Source organism: Felis catus, chromosome D3, assembly GCF_018350175.1.
Source record: "Felis catus isolate Fca126 chromosome D3, F.catus_Fca126_mat1.0, whole genome shotgun sequence".
In the NCBI taxonomy this organism is placed as follows: Eukaryota; Metazoa; Chordata; class Mammalia; order Carnivora; family Felidae; genus Felis; species Felis catus.
Window position 1 is genome coordinate 23,905,455 of NC_058379.1, and position 22,200 is coordinate 23,927,654.

At 42.0% G+C, this 22,200-nt stretch overlaps 2 protein-coding genes across 31 annotated transcripts in view; one reads left to right on the forward strand and one right to left on the reverse strand.

Annotated features, from left to right (window-relative positions):
- HSCB (HscB mitochondrial iron-sulfur cluster cochaperone) overlaps window positions 1–15,085 on the reverse strand; it is a 31,067-nt gene extending 15,982 nt beyond the window's left edge. Inside the window, exons 1-5 of one of the 7 annotated variants that reach the window (XM_019814842.3) lie at window positions 14,736–15,082; window positions 12,940–13,036; window positions 12,500–12,589; window positions 11,723–11,867; window positions 7,776–7,823 (exon numbers count right to left, since the gene is read on the reverse strand). In XM_019814842.3, coding sequence (XP_019670401.1) covers window positions 7,776–7,823; window positions 11,723–11,867; window positions 12,500–12,589; window positions 12,940–13,036; window positions 14,736–14,971 — 616 coding nt within the window. In that variant the 5' untranslated portion in view covers window positions 14,972–15,082. The other 6 variants (XM_003994765.5, XM_023241622.2, XR_002147427.3 and 3 more) reach the window with 6 other exon arrangements.
- CHEK2 (checkpoint kinase 2) overlaps window positions 14,616–22,200 on the forward strand; it is a 47,488-nt gene continuing 39,903 nt past the window's right edge. For 3 of the 24 annotated variants that reach the window (XM_045042365.1, XM_045042369.1, XM_019814839.3), the window contains exons 1-4: window positions 14,749–14,767; window positions 17,630–17,766; window positions 17,949–18,122; window positions 18,340–18,400. Coding sequence is in view for 17 of the 24 variants with exons in the window: in XM_045042364.1 (XP_044898299.1) it covers window positions 15,370–15,526; window positions 17,436–17,766 (488 nt within the window). In the remaining 7 variants the exon portion in view is untranslated. The other 21 variants (XM_045042354.1, XM_045042355.1, XM_045042363.1 and 18 more) reach the window with 18 other exon arrangements.

Here is a 22,200-nt window from a genome sequence, read left to right on the forward strand (position 1 = left end):
ATCTGATATTACTCAAATTAAATCATTCTGACAAACTTTTTTTATCCCAACAAAAATTATGTTTTATAATATGCTGCCTAAAAATCATGTCCAAAATCTTCCTGGCAACTTGAAACCTTAGTCTTGCTAAGTAAACTAAGTTAAATAATGGATATTCATGAAATATCTAAATAATTTCTAAATAAGATAAAGTGCTAAAACATTTACTATTTTTTAAATGTTTATTTATTGTTTAGAGAGAGAGAGAGAGAGCAGAGGAGGGGCAGAGAGAGGGGGACAGAAGATCCCAAGTGGGCTCTGCGCTGACAGCAGAGAGCCTGATGTGTGGGGCTTGAACTCACCCTGCCTAATGGCACGGGGCTGAGATCGTGACCTGAGTTGAAGAATGATGCTTAACTGTATGAGCCACACAGGCACTACTAAAACATTTACTATTAAGCAAAAGTTTAAGTTTATATACTTTTTTTTTTTTAAGTTAATTTATTTTAGAGAGAAAGAGGGGAGGAGCAGAATCTAAAGCAGGCTCCCTGCTGTCAGCACAGAGCCCATGCCGGGCTCGAACTCACGAAACCGTGAGATCATGACAGCTGAAATCAAGAGTCGGACGCTTAACTGACTGAGCCACCCAGATACCCCGAAATTTATATATTTTTGTCTATTTATTTATTTATATATATAAATTTTCATTTACTTTGAGAGAGAGAGAGAGAGTGTGTGTGAGCTGGGGTGGGGCAGAGAGAGAGAGGGGGGGAGAGAGAGAATTCTAAGCAGGCTCCATGCTGCCAGTGCAGGGCCCAACTTGGGGCTCAATCCCATGACCTGAGTGGAAATCAAGAGTTGGATGCTTAACTGACTTGAGCCACCTAGGTGTCCATTGGCTATTTATTTTTATATGGTCCAGAGAGGCCAAGGATTTTGAGTCTCTTAATAAACATGTTCTTGCCATATTAAAAAAAAAATGTATTATAGGAAGCATATATACCTCTACAGTTTATGAGATGGTATAGTCATAAATTTGCTTACTAATACAGAATACTGGCATATTATAGTTCTCAATTGTCTACTTCCTAGTAAAATAAAGCTTACTAATGGTTAAAATGTATAATCAATATATAAAAAAATATGACTACAACTGCAGGGTACAAAGATTGGAAGAAACGTAGGATATGTTTTTATATGAAAAGTACACGAAGAATGAAGAATATGTTTCTGTGAAGATAAAAGAGTAATTTTGTCCTAAAGTAGAATGTGAAGGAAGGAAGGAATCGAACAAAGTATGAATGGATATTGAAAGTTGTAGAGCATTTGTGGAAAAGGAATTTTATGTTGTGAGGTCAAAGCTGATTAAGATTAAATGGATTTATACATATTTTTGAAATGAATTTTAGTTTTTTAGTTTTATTTTTTTTTAAGATTTTATTTTATTTTTCTCAAGTAATCTCTACACCTAATGTGGGCTCAAACTCATACCCCTAAGATCAAGAGTCGCACACTCCACTGACTGAGCCAGCCAGGCGCCCCTTGAAATGAACTTTAACGTCAATAGCGCACTGATAGAAAACCAGAGTTTGGTTTTCGTTCTGTTAAAATGACAAAGTTTCTTGGGTCATTGGTCTGCTCTTAATAAAAGACTGCAAAATATTTTTCTTAACCTTTTGAGTAATCTGCCTAGGAAACATACATTGTGTGTCTTATCAAAGTAACTTTCTGTGCTTCATGTTGTCTTTATCATGTCTTTCATTGCTTCAGAGAAGAGTCTTCTCCCTATTTGGAGCTAAGGTTCTTTATTTTTCATGTTACCGCTTATATTTGCCTTTGAAATATTTTATCATCACATTGTTAAGTGGATAACTAAGTATTGTTTCACAGTGACCTATGATCCTAAAATATTTAAAGCATTCGACATTTCAGACAACTTCCCAAAATCAAATTCTAAATAAAGTCTTCCTGACCTAAAACTAAGTTTGAATTTTCTGAGGGTCCCTGGAGAACCTCAAAGGATTTGTTCTCTCACCTTCTAAAAGGAGAGATGTTAAAACTAATTAGGTTTATTCGATGAAATTATATTACATGGGAAGCATTGTCAAAGAAGAGATACTTAACTTTCTGGAGGTTATATTTGTATGGGTAGAATGCTATTATTTCAGAAATCTTATAAAGTTCCCAGAAATTTGTCAATGCTCTATCTATAATAGGTTCTTGCATATTCTGATCAGCCTAGCTATTATTTCAAAATGTGCTGTGTTACAGAAACAACCACAGTTCCTTGTCAACCGTAGTATTTTTACAATGATCTTTCATCAGGTCTTTAACCGTGGTCACTTTAAGTCTTCTGCTATCCACAGAGAGTTGTTGCTTTACGCTGATGCTTTCCTACAAGCTCTTGCAACCAGCTACATGGCAGACTACTGTAGTTAACAAAAAGGGCCTGTCTCAGAGACCCTCGAAAAAGGATTGTACCAGGTACTCCTGAGGTATAGCCTTCTGATGGCATTGCTTAAATAACCCTGAGACTAAAATGATAAATGAAGTTAGGATTTTCAAAACCCTAAAGAAAAAGTCTTGATTTTGGCTCAGGTCGTGATCCCAGGGTCACGGGATCGAGCCCTGTGTTGGGCTCCATACTGATGGTGCAGCCTGCTTAAGATTCTCTCTCTCTGTCTCTCTCCCCACCTGTGCTCTCTCTCCTTAAAATAAAAATACATACATACATACATATATAATAAAAACAAAGCCAAAAAAGCGTATGGGTTTATGACTTAACGATCCAGGAAGTTTTAGTCTTGTTTTTAAAAAAAATATTTAGGGGCTCAGTTGATTGAGCACAGATTCTTGATATTGGCTCAGGTCATGATCTCATGGTTCATGAGTTAGAACCCTGCAGTGAGCTCTGTGCTGGCAGCAAGCCTGCTTGGGATTCTCTGTGTCCCTTTCTGTCTGCTCCTTCCCTGCTTGTGTGTGTGCTCTCTCTCAAAAATAAATAAATAAATAAATAAATAAATAAATAAATAAATAAATAAATAAATAAACATACATTTAAAAAATATTTATGTATTTATTTAAGTTTTTACTTAAATTCCAGTTAGCTAACATAACATGTCATATTAGTTTCAGGTATACAATTTAGTGATTCAGCACTTAAATACAACACCCAATGCTCATCTCCTTAATCCCCGTCACCTACTTAACCCATCGCCTCACCCACCTTCCCTCTGGTAACCATCAGTTTGTTCTCTATATAGAGTTAGAAGTGTGTTTCTTGGTTTGTCTTCCTCTTTTTTTCCCATATAATCATTTGTTTCATTTATTGAAAAAAAATTTTAACGTTTATTTATTTCTAAGAGAGTGCACATAATTGCCCCCCCCCCCCCCCCACACACACACACACGTGTGAGCGGTGGAGGGGCAGAGAAAGATTGGGACAGAGGATCCCAAGTGGGCTCTGCTCTTACAGCAGAGAGTCCAATGTAGGGTTCAGACTCATGAACCATGAGATCATGACCTGAGCTGAAGTCAGATGCTTAACTGACTGAGCCACCCAGGCACTTCTCATTTGTTTTGTTTCTTAAATGCAAACTGGTACAGCCACTCTGGAAAACAGGATGGAGATTCCTCAAAAAGTTAAAAATAGAACCACCTTATGACCCAGCAATTGCACACTACAAGGTATTAACCCAAAGAATACAAAAATACTAATTCGAAGGGAGACATGCACCCTGATGTTTATAGCGGCATTGTCTACAATAGCCAAATTATGGTAACAGCCCCAGTGTCCGCTACTGATGAATGGGATATTTCTCAGCCATAAAAAAAGAATGAAATCTTGCCATATGCAACAACATGGATGGAACTAGAGAGTATAATGCATAGCAAAATAAGTCCATCAGAGAAAGACACTATTATTTTCATGGCACTGTATCTATTTGCTAGGCTCAGGAAGATAGTCAATAGAATAGAACATAATTTGAAACATTGGTTTTATGACCAAAGCTTTGATAGGAATGTCACATTTGAAAATGATGCATAAAATCAGACAGAATGGACAATTTTAAGGAGGTAAGGTTGACTTTATGGAGCCAAAGCTTACAAAGCCCTCTAGGAAAAAACTGGGCTGGCACTTGGCTTATAGGGTTCCCAGCCTTACAGGTGAGTAAAGTAGGTCATTTCCCAATAGGCCCAGGAAATTTAGGATGTTTTGGGAAACCTCGAGAAAAGAGGAATTCACCCAAGTCCATAGGTAGTGCAGGTGATGTCTGACAGTGAATTCTTCACTTGAATTCCTAGCATTAAGAGGCTTTTTAAAGTCCAATCTGAGATTCCTTATAAAAGGTTCCATAAAGGAAACTTAATCTGTATGGTTGATTACCATTCTCATTTCACTCATGTTAATAATTAGGCCAACTTTAATGCAACTAAAATTATTTTGCAAACAAAACTATTCTTACTTTGATAACCTTTTTTTTTTAACTTTTTAAATTTATTTTGGGGGGGGGGAGGAGCAGAGAAAGAGGGAGAGAGAGAATCCCAAGCAGTCTCTGAGCTGCCAGCACAGAGCCCAATGTGGGGGTTGAACTCACAAACCGTGAGATCATGACCTGAGCTGAAATCAAGAGTCGGAGCCTTAACTGACTGAGCCACCCAGGCACCCCACTGATAACATTTGATTAAAAAGGGGGGTGACTTAGAGAGAAATTTCATGACAGTGGAAAAGTATGTCACACCCAGAATCTATTTCTGCTCATTGTCTCTGAGGTTGTTATCTTCCCGAAAACCGAACTGGATCCTTCCTGCCATCTTACACATTTTGTCAGCCCTTAGCAAATTCTTTTTTTTTTTTTTAGCCCTTAGCAAATTCTTAATCCTCCTAGTTTCCTTCAATATTTGCCTACAACTCTCCAAATTTCTGTTTCCCATTTTTCTCCTTCTCTCCTGACTTGGCATCACTGAGAACTAAAACCTGACTGCCCAGGTCCTTATTGGGACTCAGCTTGTCTTGTGGTTGCCCTTTCTTCCAGGATCTGAAAAAGCCCTGTAAGCTGATGCCAGACAACTTGATATAAACATCAAAGAACCTGTCACTACAAATCACGTGTGGGCAACCATTGCTGCCACTTGGGCTACCCAGAAAATCCACCAGAACTCCTGTGTCTTCCATGCTCTGCTCTGGGAAGTAGCCATGACTGTGACATTGATGTCTATGCCATCACTACTGGCATTCAAGCTATAAACTAAGATATCTATCAGATTGTCACTGGCATCCTCATACCACCATGTAAAGATGCTTAAGAGTTTAGAGTCTTAAGTGACTGCCCACCCTCTGGACTCAGAAACTGGCTTTATAGTCTGCTCCCACCATTAATCTTTGTTTTTCTTTTTGTTTCCATAGAGATGCTCCTCATTAAATGCCTGACTGCTCATGTCATCCAGTAAATATCTTCTGCTACCAAGTAGCAACAGATGGTTCAGCTAGATCTTAATAAACAAAGGGAGATCGAATGAGAAATGGACTTCCATTGTTCCGAGAAAGAAGAATGTCTCTTGCTGTCTCTTTCATACTGTTTGTTGCAGCGAACACTAGAAAATAGGGCCTGTCTCTTAGTGTCTGAGCCCCACTCTAATTAAGCCCCAGTTAGCAACCCAGGTCGGTTTCACATGGACCAACCCCCCCTACCTTCCCATTTTTGTAATTTTCATTTCCCAGACTCTACTGAGACAACACTCACCCCCCCTCCCTACTCCCTCATTCTCCCTTTAATTTAAAATGCTCAGTCATCTCTGTACAAATTGGAGTTCAGTTCACACCGCACTCTTTTCCCTATGGCGATAGTTATTACTGATCAAAACCTATCCTTACAACTTTAACTAGTATATGGCTTTATCTTTGACAGTATGCAAGTATCTCTTTGAGTCAATTCTTCAGGGGTAAACTCAGAAGTGGAATTGCTGGGGGTGCCTGGGTGGCTCAGTCAGTTAAGCCTCTGGCTCTTGATTTCGGCTCAGGTCATGATCTCACAGTTGGTGAGTCTGACCCCCGCATCAGGCTCTGCGCAGAGCTTTCTTTGGATTTCTCTCTCTCCCTCTCTCTCCTCCCACTCCAACAAATAAATAAACTTAAAAAAAAAAAAAAAAGAAGTGGAATTGCTGGATTGTATGGTAATTCTATTTTTAACTTTTTGAGGAAATACCGTACTGTTTTCCACAGTGGTGGCTGCACTGTATTACATCCCCTTCACTAATGCACAAGGGTTTCAATGTCTCTAGACCCTCACCAATACTTGTCATTTTCTGGGTTTTCTAATAGCCATCCTAATGAGTATGAGGTAGTATCTCACTGTGGTTTTGATTTCCATTTGCCTAATCATTAGTGATGCTACACATCTTCCCATGTGCTTATTGGCCATTTGTATATCTTCTGTGCATGTTCTATTTCTTAAGCTGAGCGGTAGGGACATGGGTGTTTTTGTTTTTATTCCTTAAATTGTACTTATGTATTGTGTAGTCTTCTTAAAAATTATATTTCTTAATCAAAAACATAAAAATCTGCCAACATGTGCTAGGAGATGGTGGAATACGTGAACATCTTAGCCAGTGGGCTGGGTTCATGGATTTCAGGCAGATGTATCAGGCTAGGTTCCAGACTCTTCTGCTGTTAATCTAGCTTTCTCTCACATCTTTTTAAAGACCTTCCCTCTGCCTATGCCTCCGAATGGGCTCCTACAGTCCCTGCAAACTGGGCGGCACCCTGTATAAGCCTATGCCCTCAGCACTAGCTGGACTGGAATGGGCATCTGGCTCCATCAAATCCCCTCTCTCAGGAATCCAGAGATGGGTCTAGGGGACTCTAATCAGATGGTCAAAGTCTTTGTTCTTATAAGGTAATAGACCAAGGAGGACTAAAGAGTCATCCCGTGAGGGAGGGCATTTTGGAGCACTGCACGCTAATGAGGAAGGTGATGGGGCTGGTTTACAGTGAGGAGACGATGGAATGGAATTGCCAGAGGCACCGAGTCCGTGACCACAGCTTTGGTTCCAGACTGCTTTCTGGTCCCCAGGCTTTGCCCCAGAAGAGCTCTTATCACACTGTGTACTATAATCATCACAGGGACTTTCTCTTTGGATTCTGGGAGATAGTCCCAATTCATTATAATAATCTCCTTTTGATCTGGGCTAGCTTGAGTGGCCTTTTGCTTCCCACAATCAAATGATCTCTCAGGTAAAGGGTAAAAGGCCATTATTTTGTTATTTAAGGGGTGGCATAAGTCTGGGATGGAGAAAAAGACTGTTCTTGCTTCAAAATAGCTAGAAAAAGACCCTATCTCTTCAACCTGGGAACCAGGAGCAATGGGACCAGGATGAATAGCCCATATTTGTAATTTGGGCACAGCTCTGCCACGGGCTTCTCCTCCTGGGCTTTGCAGAAGAAAGGGGTGTGCAGGCTTTGCCAAATGTTGATTGTGCAGCCTTGCCCTCAGGATCTGTCTCTGTTGGCCTCAGCCTACAACCCTCACCTTCACTTCTCCCACTTGCTAAAGGGGAATAGAAGCACTTTCATCTAATCTTTCTCTGGCATATCACTGTTTTTTGGCATACCGCTTGGTTCTCTAGCAAGGCTGTGAATCCTTGAAGGGAGAAATGTAGGCTTGCCTATATTTTATAGCTCCTCATGTACCTATCCTAGGATGGATATATAATAGCTACTTATTGAATGGAGAGTTATACCTCAGTGCTTGCAATCTATTTTCATATTTAAGAAAGTCAAGAAATGAAGAAAGTACCTTGTTCAAAAGCTTTGCTCACATTGTCACTCAATTCCTTCTGTTTAGCTGAAAGAGAAAATCGGTATCTTAATTTTTCTATTCAAATAGACTAATGATGTCAGGGTAACACTTTGTAGCTGGTTACAGCACAACACAACACAACACAACACAACACAACACAACACATGACGGGGAGCTTAGATTCCAGGGTAAGGCCTCATAAGCTCTGTCTCCACATGTCCCATGAAGACAGCTCCTGTTTGGTGCAGCTGACCCTAGTTACATTATGTTTTTCTACTTACGAAAGGTCTGAGGGGTGGGGCGTCCGGGTGGCTCAGTTGGTTAAACAGCAGATTCTAGCTCAGGTCATGATCTCACGGTTTGTGAGTTCGAGCCCCACATCAGGGTCCTTGCTGTCAGCATGGAGCCCTCTTGGGATCCTCTGTCTCTCTTTCTCTGTCCCTCTCTCTCTCTCAAAAATAAATAAACATAAAAAAAAAAAAAGGTCTGAAGGGCAATCACTACGTCTTGTAAAATGGCTATAGAGTCATAAAAATAAATAAATAAAATAAACAGGACAAGGAAATGCTTTGATTATCTCCATCGAGTAGTATGAATCTTCCAGATTTCAAGCAGGAGAAAATTAGCAAGCTAGGATTGCCTAGGGCAGGGCATTACAGCGTTTCAAGCAATCTCTTGCAACTTCTACAGCCGCCCAGGAAAATGAAACATTTAGATTATGTTGTACCATAAGAGAGAAGATGCCAAACGAGGTAGAGAAGCGGCCACCTGATGTTTCTGCTGGGTCTTCATTAGAAAATGAAGAATTTTATGTGTGTTTTCCAGATATAAATAGTATCAATCATTTATATGGTGCTTGCTTTCAAAGCATTTTCAAACATGTTATATCCGCATTGCAGGCAGTTACAGGTATTGGGAGATGGCCCTATGGTCACATGGTCGGTTGAGTGGAGGAGCTGGGAACAGACCCCAAGTGTCCAGATTCTCATACAGTGGCAGGAAACTGGCAATGTGGCGTTGGCAAAAGAACACTGGCTTAGGAGTCTAGAGGCTCTGAAGTTCTGTCCCAGATCTAACTAGCCCTATGCCCTCAAATACGCACTAACCTTGGGCCTTAGCAGGTGCCTATAGGGAAAGAAACTTAGGAATTAATCTAAACGAAGGTCAGTGACCTGTTCAAAACCAGACATTTACTCTAGGGCTAGAATAACCCCCACCAATGACTAAGCACCTGCTACAGGCCAGACACTGTGTTAAGCGTTTTACCTGTTTTATTTCATTTACTTTAATCCTTGTAACAACCAGTACTGATGTTATCTCCATTTTACAGATAAGGAAACTGAGGCTCGGAGGGGTGAAGTCACTTGCTCAAGGTCACACATAAATTCAGTGGCAGTGTTGACAGTGCACCCAAGACTCCCTTACAGTACAGCATCATAGTCCTCTGCCTTCCAAAGCTTTGCAGATGGGGCTTCTAATTGCAAGCACTGAATTCTTCTCCCAACACCACCCAGGTGTAAGGCTGTTGATACACTCCTGGCTGATAGACCTCCCCTCACCAATTGTCATTTTACTGCTTTTAAACAAGTAATTCTTTGATCATGATTCACTCACTATTTACTGAGCCCCTGTTATACACCAATATACTCTGTGAATAGTATTCCACGGGCTGAGGATATGAGGGGACCAAAAAGCAGATACAATTTCTGCCTCTGCAGAACTTCCAGTCCAAGGAGGGAGGGAGGTTGAAATTGGTCAAATAATCTCATGTAGAACAGTAAGGTTACAACTGTGATTGGTCCTACAAGGGGGGAGTGTCCACTGTCAAAAGGTATAGATAAAGAGGTTCTCTGAGGATTCTCTGAGGAAGGGATGATTGCCCCCAGATCTGGAGGAAGAAGAGTTAACTAGAAGTAGAAGAGGGTTTCAAGCAAAAGAACAGCCTGTGCAAAGGCCCTAGGGTAGAAAGGTGCTTGATACAGATGAAGAACTAGAAATAGCCTGTGTGCCTAAGGTGGAGAGGCAATTGGGAGGAAGAAGACAGACCATACAGGTCCCTGGAAGCCCATAAGACTTTGATCTTTAACTGGGAAGCCAGTTAAATTTTAAAGTAAGACCAAGGGTAATGTGATTAGACTTGGGTTTCAAAAGATCACACAAATCACAATGTAGGAATATATTTGAGTGAGGGTACAGCTAGACCAGTCTAGAGCTACTGCAGTTGTCCCAGTGAGAATGAATGGTAGCTTGGAACAGGGTGCTGGCAGTGAAAACACAGATTTGGGTCACATTTAGAAGGTTGGCATTTCAAGATTTGGTGACGACTGCCTACGGGGGTAAGGGAGGATAAGTTGTTAAGAATGCCTCCTCAGTGTTTTGGACTTTGCAACTGGATGGTGTCATTTACTTAGGGAACATCAGCAGAGGAGTAGTTTTTTTAAGGAGGGAGGGGAGAGGCTCATGAACTCCATTTTGGACACAATGAGTTGAAATATATAAACTCCATGAAGACACGGGCCCGGGCCGTGTGTTTCTTATTCACTGTGTCGTGCACAATGCTTGATACATAGTAGGCATGCCACAAACGTTTGTGAAAGTACATACGTGCATACAATCGGGAGAATTTGGAAACTTTTGTACATGGCATGGTTAATTTTATGTGTCAACTTGGTTGGGCTATGGTCCAGTTGTTTGGTCAAATGCTAGTCTGGATGTTGCCGTGAAGGTATTTTGTAGATGTGATTAACATTTACAGCCAGTTGACTTTAAGTAAAGATTAGCTTTGATAATGTGGGCATGGAAGTCCTGCCTGAGTTTCCCAGCCTGCTGGTCTGCCCTCCATAGTTTAGACTTGCTAGCTCTCACAATTATGTAAGCCAATTCCTTAAAATAGGTTTCTCTCTTTCTCTCCCTCTCTCTCTCTCTCCATGTATATACATATAGACTATTGGTTCTGTTTCTCTGGAGACCCCTGACTGATACACTATGCAATAAGATGGAAAACGAAGCAATGAGATCAGAAGTCAGTTTTTCAGTCTTTGCTCTGCAAGGTGACCTTGGGCATTTCCATGAACTTTTAAGTCCTATTTATTCTTTTTTTTTTTTTAATGTTTATTTCCTTATTTTTGAGACAGCAAGAGAGAGAGCAAGCGAGCACAAGGCGGGAAGGGGCAGAGAGAGAGGGAGACACAGAATCTGAAGCAGGCTCCAGGCTCTGAGGTGTCAGTGTAGAGCCTGATGCAGGGCTCGAACCCACGGACACATGAGATCATGACCTGAGACCAAGTTGGACGTCCAACCAACTGAGCCACCCAGGCTCTTTTTTTTTTTAAGTTTTTATTCATTTATTTTACCAGGGGAAGGAGTAGAGAGAGAGGGAGAGAGAGAGAATCCCAAGCAGGTTCCACACTGTCAGTGCACAGAAAGCCCTATTTATTTTTGTCAGAGACAATAATAACATCTAAATAATGTCATGCGGGGGCGCCTGGGTGGCTCAGTCAGCTGGGCAACCAACTTCACTCAGGTCATGATCTCACAGATTGTGAGTTTGAGCCCCGCATCGGGATCTGTGCTGACAGCTCAGAGCCTGGAGTCTGCTTGGGATTCTGTGTCTCCCTCTCTCTCTGCCCCACCCCCACTCACGTTCTATCTCTCTCCTTCAAGAGTAAATAAAAACATTTTTTTTAAATGATGTCATGGGTAGGAAGGAGGATTGCAATCTGCAAAATACTATTACATTCTTGGTTTAAGGCTGCCTTCCGGCAAGCTATGGATGTTGCAAGTCTAAACTTCAGACAAAATTGCTTTCAGTATAATCAAGAAAAAACATACTCCCTGAATCATTATGATGACCAATATGTAGTTTTCATATTCGTTCTCCACTTAACCTTGGGCATGTACTCACAACAGCAATAAAATGCATTCAGTGGTATTTTATCTTTTACCTCTGACAATAGATTCAACCTCTTTCATAGCAGCTTCACTTTGAGCTTCTGCAAGTTTTTCATTGATTTCCATTATTTCCATGAGGAATTGCTGGTCCATTGCATAATCTGTCCCTTCGGGAATCTCTACTCCATGGAGCTTTAGCTATTGGGACATGAAGCAGAGAAAGTAAGGTTGGTTGAAGAAACTGTGGCCAGAGTCATAAATCCTACTCACCCTTCAGAACAGAATACCATGCATAAAAAAAACAAAAACAAAAACAAAAACGGAACTGTCTTAATAGTGAGAGTGTGAAGGTAGGGTATGAGAAAGTCACACTGACATAAGAGAGCTGGGACAGGATTTCTCTCTGCTCCCTGGGACTGTGTAACCCTGGAGGAGTCATTCCTCCACTCGGGAGACTGAACTAGATATTTGTAAAGATTCTACTAAATCCTAAAATTCTAAGGTGCTAAACTCTTCCCTCTGCTCCTCCCCACCAAAAAACCAAACAAACAAAAACCCAAATTACTCTTCCCTAAATGCCATCGCCATCCAATCCTTGAAATTTAGAGAAAATGGTAAAAAAAAAAAAAAAAAATATGCAATCAGGCAAGCAGATTTACAAGTATTCAGAGAAAACGATCTCCATTCAGTGTCTTTGAGGCTAATTATTTTTGGGTCCCTAGACTAACTCAGGTCTCAAGCACTCTTCTGCTGAATACAGGGGAGCAGCTGTCCCACAGCACAATGGATACCATGTAGTCACGCATAGAAGGGTTGGGAAATCACCTTACAAGGTATAGTCCCCTGCTCAGCGGGGCCAGGAGGGTCTTATAGGCATCATTCACCAGGGTCGCATGCTTCTCTGAGAAGTCTTTTTCAGTCTGTTAGTGGAGATGAAGATAATCTTATTACCATCGGTATAGCCACATTACATTCACAAACTGTTTCATAAAATACTGATGGGCCGGCACCTAAGGAAGTCATCAAAGTAGAACTGGTGTGGGATGAGCTGTCTTTATTTTCAACAGATGGGTTCTAACTCTTCCGGGAAGTCAGGTAAAAGCTGTGAGTGCAGGGCAGATCCAGGGCCTGGCAGTCTGGGGTCAAGCTGTCCCAGGGTGGAGCTGGCTGTTTAGCTCTGTCTCTGATAATCACATTACTGCAAAGCCACTGCCACCCACCCCACCACGCACTAGTGTTTGGGTATGATTAGGGGTGGCTCACAGGCTACCTGAGACCTCTGGCTGAAGAAATCAGGGTGGACAAGACGCTGTAGCTGCTGGTACCTATTCTGGAGCTTCGCTGTGTCCACTCCGAAGGCACGGTTGCTGTAAGGAAATTGGGAGATAAAATTCATGCCTCAAACATTTTTGTATTTTTATACTGTGGGCCTGGTTCCTGTTCTCATGGGGGAAGATGCAATAAACATGTAGAGAGAGAGATAACCTTAAAAAGTGGTAGGTGCTGTGAAAGAGAAAAGGGTCAAAAAAATTAAAAAAAAAAAAAAAAAGGAAAGAAAAGGGGAACCTGGGCGGCTCGGTTGGTTACGCGGCCGACTTCAGCTCAGGTCATGATCTCACGGTCTGTGAGTTCGAGCGTCAGGCTCTGTGCTGACAGCTCAGAGCCTAGAGCCTGTTTCAGATCCTGTGTCTCCCTCTTTCTGACCCTCCCCCGTTCATGCTCTGTCTCTCTCTGTCTCAAAAATAAATAAACATTAAAAAAATTAAAAAAAAAAAAGAGAGAAAAAGGTCAGAGAAAGGGGTAGATGTGGTGGACAAAGAGATGACATTTGAGCTGAGACCTGAATAATGATGAAAAATAATCAGGGGTGCCTGGTTGGCACAGTTAGGTGACACACTCTTGGTCATTATCTCAGGGTTCATGAGTTTGAGCCCTGTGTTCTGGAAGCTGCTTGGGATCCTCTCTCTCTGCCCAGCCCAACCCCACCACATAAATAAATACACTTAAAAAAAAAATAATCAAAGATGAGAGGAAAAAGTCATGCAGAGGCAGAGGGAACATGCAAAGGCCCTGAGGTGCGAACGAGATGGGCGTGTTCCAAGAACTTAAAGGATAGTGTTACTGCAGCCCATCGTAAGTATGCAGTGACTGGCAGGGGCAGATCCCAGAGTTAAGGGGACCATTTCGAATCCCACCCGATCTTTTGAGAGGCCAGGTCCCTTCATCTTAGTCTCCCACTTTATTTTAACCCAGTCCCTTTCACTTTCTATTCGTGGAGTCTGCCGTCATAATAGTTTGGCTCGGTCCAAACTTCACCTCTCTCCAAGCTCCTCGACCATTGGAGGAAAACAGGAAAAAGTCATTTCTCAGTCTCTCTCCTTCCAAATCTTCCTTCTCCCTCAGACTCAGACCACAACGTTCAGTTTTTCGGTGCTTTTACACCCTATTTTGTTTGTTTTTCTTACTAGATTATCCATTTATTATAAAGGGATGTAACTCAGGAGCAGTCAGATGGAAGAGATGCGTAGGTGGAAAGTTCCGGGGAGCTCCCAAGCCCTCTAGGCGCACTATTCTCCCAACATCTCCATGTGTTCACAAACCTGGAAGCTCATTTACTCCCTTATTTTGCATAACACCTCAGTACCCCTTTCTGAAAATCCTCACTCCAACTTTAACCATTTTGACCCTGTCCTTCAAGTCTGCTTTCTCTGGCACTCCAGTACATTTCCCTCAGGCCCCGCCCCTCAGTTTCCCTTCTCAGGTCCCAACCCTCCCTCCACTGAAGCCTCCTTCAATTCCCCCAGAATTCCATCCCCGCCCTTCCAATCCTCCCTCCATTCTGGTCTCTATCGATCAAAAGCCTATCCTTAGGCCCACCCCTCAATTTCCTCTCTCACCGGCCGCAATCCCACCCTCCCAGTCCCCGCCCCCAGTTCTCTAGGGCTCCGCCCATCGACCTAACGGGTCCCGCCTTCTCCTTCCCAAGCATGATCGGCCCTCCACGCTAGTTCGCCAGTCCCGGATGTGTCTCTCGCCCGGCGCATTTCCTGAAACCGCCTTCCGTACCAGTCCATGAGGCTGAAGTAATCTCGAGTGAGGTCAGGTGGCTGCAGCGCGCGGCACTGTGGGCAGAAGAACCCGTCTCCCCGCTTGGGGACCCCTGGGCCGCCGCAGTTCCAACACTGGGGGGAATTGTTTCCGGCCAGAGACGCAGCATTGCAGCCTAGAGGTCTCCGTCCGCGGACCCCTGCGGGCCACAGCCCCCACACCCGGAGCAAGGCGCCGGTCCTTCCGCCCCACATCTGGCCGCGGCCTGTCTCGCCACGGTCACCTGTGGGGGGAAACCGTGAGCGAGGGCCCAACCAGACTACTGCTGCTGATTGGCTGGGCAGCTAAGGGGGCGGGATAACCCGGGGGAACCTGGATTCTGGGAATCCCGCTCCTCATATTAAACTACAACTCCCAGAAAGCATTGAGGCTACGCGTAGACGACCACATCGGCTGCTTTTCATTGGTCTGGCGGCGGCGGAGGGCTGTTTTGATTGGCTGAGGGTGGAGTTCGTATGTGCTTGTTTAGCGCCACCGTGCTGGCTGCGGCTGCTGTGAGTTGTGTGGCTGCAGGTGGGCTCACGCGGTGAGTCATAGCGGGGAACTTTCTCTTGGGTGTTTGGGGGGTTCGATTCCCGTTCTTGGGGTCTTGATGCGAGCTGAATCTCCCGAATTTTCACTTTGGTTTTTGAGCTTGGTTTGGGGGAGGAGAGGAACGCGTGGGCGACTGTCTTCCTTCGTAGATGAACTTCGAGGTGAAGTTCACTTCCCCTGTTACTTACAAGCTGAAACTGGCCCAGACGTGCATGGTAAGAAAGAACAAAGTTGTGTTCTTCAAAATCAGAGGGAAGTTGCTTTGTAAAGAGTTATATACATGTTAGTAATTATTACCATATTTTAGATTCAATTTCGAAAAAAAAACCTATTGAGAACTCACTCTTAGCTGCTAGGCGCTGCAGGAACTGGAAACACACTGACCTGTGTAAGAGGATGCCCTGCGAGTGTCCATAAGTAAGTGTGTGGGATGGCTTGGCGAGGGCACCAGTCCACCTTGGGATTCAGTTTCTCTATTTGGAAAAAAAAATGTGTTACACTTGTAAACCCTTTTCCGGTTGTCTGATTCTTTGGGACTGGAATTCTGTTCTCCCAATTATCAAGCATTGCTGGGGGAGGAACGTTCATGTGTCATCTCATTTAATCCTCAAGATCTATCTACTCCAGATTTGTTTGCCTCTAACCTTTCCATATACTTCCTCCTCATGGCTGAGAGTAATGTGTTTTCCGTTTGGTGGACCCTTACCAATAAGCAAGGATAGCAGCCACTACTTGACACAGTCTTTTCCCAGTTTTCAGGGTGAAGTCTCGCTCAGAAAGCTGAAAGAGGTTGCAACCTTGACCGAGGTAGTATTAGAGCTGGCGTATTCAGCTCTGGCATCACCTTACTGGTGTGGCTTAAGAAGAAGTCATCAGGATCTTTGTATTTGGAAAGCTATATAAATGTCAGTGTGAGTAATGTTTACTATGTTCTCCTGGAGGAATACCTGAGTATGGATATCTGGGGAGAAGAGAGAATGCCCCTCTCCCCTCTTTATAAAAATCACATTAGGGATTTAAAGTTAAGGATTGACTTTACTATAATTTCTGTTATTAAACTGTCCATCAAGTTAATTCTAAACAAGGGTGGGAACCTCTAATGGTTTCGGCAGAATTTTGTTGGGCTGGAAGGCCATTTAGGATGCTGAAAAGATGAGCATAGTAACTTAGCATCACAAAGTGCTAGGTGGAGTTGTTTAGAGCAGTCTTTGTGTTCTGTCTCATTAAGTAGCCTGGCCCTTAGTTAGGAGTCAAGGAATCTAGAATGAACAAACAGGATGTGGTCTGCACAGTCTTGGGGCAGGTTTGGGGGAGGAGGGGCATTAGTGACATTTTACATAAATGGTCACCTCTTGAGTGGTGCCGTGAGTTAGTATATAGTTTCTCTTTAATCATCTTCTACTCCAATCCACACTAACATTCCCTTTCTTTCTTGTTCAAAACATGAAATTTAAGTGTAGTGTTGATTGTATTAGTGAATACCTTTTTAGGTTTCATTTCTAATTAAAAAAAAAATTAAAAAATTAGATGAATGTAAGCTGTTATCAGTCTTCTCTCCCACCCCCAACTTAGTTAATTGCTTTTAGCTTATTTATAACCTTCAAATAATTTTTTTCTTTCTTTTCCCTGTGGTTTGTGGCTGCCCTACAAAACACTGATCTGGTGAAAGTGATCTGATGGCAACCTCAGCCCACAAGAACTATAGAGCTATTTAGATCTATATTTTTGAAATATTTAATTTTTTTTTAAAGTTGATTGATTTTGAGAGAGAGAAAGAGAGTGTGCACTCATGTGTGGAGGGGGAGGGGTGGAGAGAGAGAGAGAGAGAGGGAGAGGGAGAGGGAGAGAGAGAGCCTAGCAGACTCTTCCATGTCAGCACAGAGCCCAATGTGGGGCTCCATCTCACAAACCGTGAGATCATGACCTAACCCGAAATCAGGGGTTGGATGCTCAACTGACTAAGCCACGCAGGCTTCCCATAGACTGTTAGAATTTTAACTCTTGCAGAACATGCATGCTCCGGATTTTTTTTTTTTTTCTGATGTAAATATGTCCGTCCTTCACTCTTGACCTTCAAGTCTTGTTCCTTGAAACTTATCTTATTATTGGCCACTTATTTTTGAGGTCGTAATGTCTCGGGAGATGGATGTGGAGGGTCAGCCGCCCCATGGCAGTGGTGCCTGTTCACAGTCCCAAGGCAGCTTCTCGCAGTCGCAAGGCATCTCCTCCCAGACACATGGCTCCTCCTCACACTCGCAGGGCACGTCCAGCTCTTCCACCAACACAGCACCCACATCCAGCCAGTCCTCTCATTCCAGCTCGGGGACTCTGAGCTCCTTAGACACGGTGTCCACCCAGGAACTCTGTTCGATTCCCGAGGACCAAGAACCGGAGGAGCCTGTCCCTGCCCCTTGGGCTCGATTGTGGGCTCTTCAGGATGGATTCACCAATCTTGGTAAGACCCTTGGTTATATTGTGTAATATTTTAATTGTAGAGAGTTGTAATAGAAAGCTTAAGACCGTCTGGAATGATCCCGGAGTTGGAAGGTGATGAAAGTTGGAACCAAGAAAGCAGTTTTGGGGGAGTTTACTGACTCTCACTTGCTGTGGATCCCCCTTCGTTTATTCTTTCAACAGGTGTTATTGGGCATCTGTAATGTTCTGTCTGTCTGAGGAGAGCAGTGGACCCTTTCCCAAGAAAAATGCTGATTCATTCAAACTTGCAAACAGTTTTGGACTCATCACAGAAACTTCACCACTTAACCCCTCCTGTGGCAGCTTTAGAACATCCCTCTTACAGTTTCAGAATATGTAAGGCTGTTTGTTGACTGTTACTTGATTTTATCTCAAAATAGTCAACCCTGCAGTTTAAATACATTCATCCTCTCTGACACTTCCTGATTCCAGTAGGAAGGCCTTGCTATGTGTGTGTTTGAAATAGCATTTTAATATTAAAAGTGAATGATTAATGTATTATTTGTACCTTATCACTCTTTATTTCATGTCCAACTTTGATGACCTGAAAAAGAAACAGTAGAAAATGGAGAAATAATATAGGAATGTTTATAGGTACAACTTTAAATTGAGAAGTAAGTATCTGAAGCTATTTTGTACTCATTTTAAGCCATAGTTTTAAGATAGGGGTGGGGCTGATGTATGGTGGGTGGGAAACAGATAAGGGGAGAAAGGGTGAGTGGGCTGCATCACTTTTATTTATTTACTTATTATTTATTTATTTTTAATTAATTACTTACATTTTTTTTTGAATTTACATCCAAGTTAGTTAGCATGTAGTGCAACAATGATTTCAGGAGTAGATTCCTTAATGCCCCTTATGCATTTAGCCCATTCCCCCCCTCCCCCACAACCCCTTCTGAAACCCTTTGTTTACTCTCTATATTTAAGAGTCCCTTATGTTTTGTCCCCCTCCCTGTTTTTATATTCTTTTTGCTTCCCTTCTGCGTGTTCATCTGTTTTGTATCTTTAATTCCTCATATGAGTGAAGGCATATGATATTTGTCTTTTTCTGGCTAATTTCGTTTAGCACAATACCCTCTAGTTCCATCCATGTAGTTGCAATGTCCATCACTTTTAAAAGTGGGATTACATATATGTGAGGATCCTGATAGGGTGAACAGCATAAAGTATATGATGCTCCATAAGGAGCTATCATAATTGTTATTGATTCACACCTGTTTTCTTCTAAATGTTTTATATGTTTAGACCTTACCCTGATCCATTTTGAGTTGCTTTTTGTTTATCGTATGAGGCAGAGGTCCACATTTATTCTTTTGCATGTGAGTATCCTAGTTGAGCACATCCTTTTTTCAAATTTTATTTTGTTTATTTATTTTGAGAGAGAGAGAGAGAGAGAGAGAGAGAGAGAGAGAGAGAGAGAGGTAGGGGTAGAGAGAACAGGGGAGAGAATTCCAAGCAGGCTCCACACTGTTAGCACAGAGCCTGACATGGGCCTCAAATTCATGAACCGTGAGATAATGACCTGAGCCAAGATCAAGAATCAGTTGCCCAACTGACTGAGCCACTCAGGCACCCTGTGTTTGAGCACTTTCTTGAAGAGACTATTCTTTTTCTGTTGAATGGTCTTGGCACCCTTGTCAAAAATTATTTGGCCATAAATCCGAGGGTCTATTTCTGGACTTTTCAATAACATTTTATTGATCTATGTCTATTCTTTTTTTTTTTTTTTTTAATTTTTTTAATGTTTACTTATTTTTGAGAAAGAGCATGAGGTGGGGGGGGGGGGGGGGAGAGACACAGAATCTGAAACATGCTCCAGGCTCTGAGCTGTCAGCACAGAGCCTAACGTGGGGCTTGAACTCATGAACCATGAGATCATGACCTGAGCTGAAGTTGGATGCTTAACCGACTAAGCCACCCAGATGCCCCTGGTCTATGTCTATCCTTTTATGCAAGTACCACAAAAATCTTGATTACTGTTGCTTTGTAGTAAGTTGTGAAATCCAGAGTGTGAGCCCTGATTTGTTCCTCTTTTTCAAGATTGTTTTGACTATTCTGGGTCCCTTACATTTCCATATGAATTTTAGAACAAAGTTGACACTTCCTGCAAAGAAGGCAGCTTAGATTTTGATAGGGATTACATTGAATCTATAGATTAATTTGGGGATTATTGACATCTAATATTAAGTCTTCTAATCCATGAACATGGGATGTTTTTCCATTTATTTAGGTATTCTTTAATTTCTTTCTGTGATGTTTTATAGTTTTCAGTATACAAGTCTTATACTTAAAAAAAGAAAGTATTCCTAAGTATTTTTAGTATATGTGCTGCCGAAGCGAGCACAGGTATTCCTAAGTATTTTTAATGTTGCTTATTATATTATTATTATTATTATTATTATTATTATTATTACTAAAGTGAGCTCTGTGCCCAATGTGGGGCTTGAACTCATGGCCCTGAGATCGAGAGTTGCATGCTCTACTGATTGAGCCAGTAGGCACCAGTGTTTACTTATTTTTATTGTGGGAAAATAGATACAACAAAAAGTTTTGTCACTGTAACCATTAAGTATACAATTTAGTGGCATTAAGTACATTCACAAAATGTGCAACTATCACCATTATCTATTTATAAAATTGTTCCTCTAGGGGCGCCTGGGTGGCTCAGTCGGTCAATCATGAGATCATGGCTCAATCATGATCTCAACATCTGTGATTTCAAACCCTGTGCCGGGCTCTGTGCTGACAGCTCGGAGCCTGGAGCCTGCTTCAGATTCTGTGTTTCCCTCTCTCTCTGCCCTTCCCCTGCTCATGCTTTGTCTGTCTCACTCTCAAAAATGAATAAATGTTAAAAAAAATTTTTTTAATTGTTTCTCTCCCCTCCCCTCCCCAAACTTTACATATAATTGACATGTAACATTGTGTAAATTTAAGGTGTACAATGTGTCAATTTGATGTAGTTACAAATTGGAAAATGATTACCACCATAGTGTTTACTAACATTTCCATCACATCCCATAATTACCATTTCTTTTTTGTGGTGAGAACATTTAAGATCTATGCTCTTAGCAGCTTTCAAGTATATAATGTAATATTATTAACTGTAATCACCATGCTGTACATTAGATCCCCAGAACTTACTCATCTTATACTTGGAAGTGTGTACTCTGTAATGAATATCTCCCCATTTCCCCTACTCTCCAGTCCCTGGTAACCACCACTCTTGTTTATATGAGTTTAGGTTTTTTATTTTTATTTATTTACTTAAAAATTTTTTTTAGTGTTTATTTTTGAGAGGGAGAGACACATAGAGCATGAGCAGGAGATAGGCAGAGAGAGAGGGAGACACAGAATCGGAAGCAGGTTCCAGGCTCTGAGCTGTCAGCACAGAACCCGATGTAGGGCTTGAACTCATGAGCCTTCAACCTGTGAGATGATGACCTGAGCTGAAGTCAGCCGCTCAACCAACTGAGCCACTCAGGTGCCCCGAGTTTAGGTGTTTTAGATTCTACATATAAGACACTTAAGTGAGATTATACAGTGTTTGTCTTTCTTTGACTTATTTCACTTACAATGCCTTCAAAGTCCATCCATGTTGTTGCAAATGGCAAGATTTCATACTTTTTTAATGGCTAAATAATGTTCCATTGTGTGTATTTGTGTGTGGGTATATATACACTTAACAGACTGAGCCACCTGGGCGCCCCCCCCCCCCCCTTTGACTGATTTTTATAGATATACAGTAAAACCTTGGTATGCAAGCCTAATTCATTCTGGAAACATGCTTGTGATCCAAAGCACTCGTATATCAAAGCAAATTTCAAGAACCATTGGCTCAGTTGTTATCATGTGACATTTGGCGTTACATACTACTCATACACGTACTACTCTTGCAAGACATCACTTGTTTATCAAGTTAAAATTTATTAGAAATGTTTGCTCGTCTTGTGGAACACTCACAGAACAAGTTATATGCAATCCAAGGTTTTGTCGTACTTAATTTTACTGCTTTTGTGCTTTTTACTTTTCTTACTTTGCCTGTGGTCTGCTTATGACCTTTCCTTTCTACTCAAAGTCCCTTTTAACATTTCTTGGGGGTGGTTTAATGGTCATGTATTCCTTAACTTTTGTTTGAGAAACAATCTGTTCTATTCTGAATCCTAGACTTGTTAGAGTATTCTTTGCTGCAGGTTTTCTTGTTTCAGCACTTTGAATATGTCATGTCATTCCCCTCTGGCCTGTTAGGTTTCTGGTGAAAAATCAGCTGTTAGCCATATGGGTTTCCCTTGTATGTAACTGTTTTCTTCTCTCTTACTGCTTTTAAAATTCTCTGGTTAGGGGCGCCTGGGTGGCGCAGTCGGTTAAGCGTCCGACTTCAACCAGGTCACGATCTCGCGGTCCGTGAGTTCGA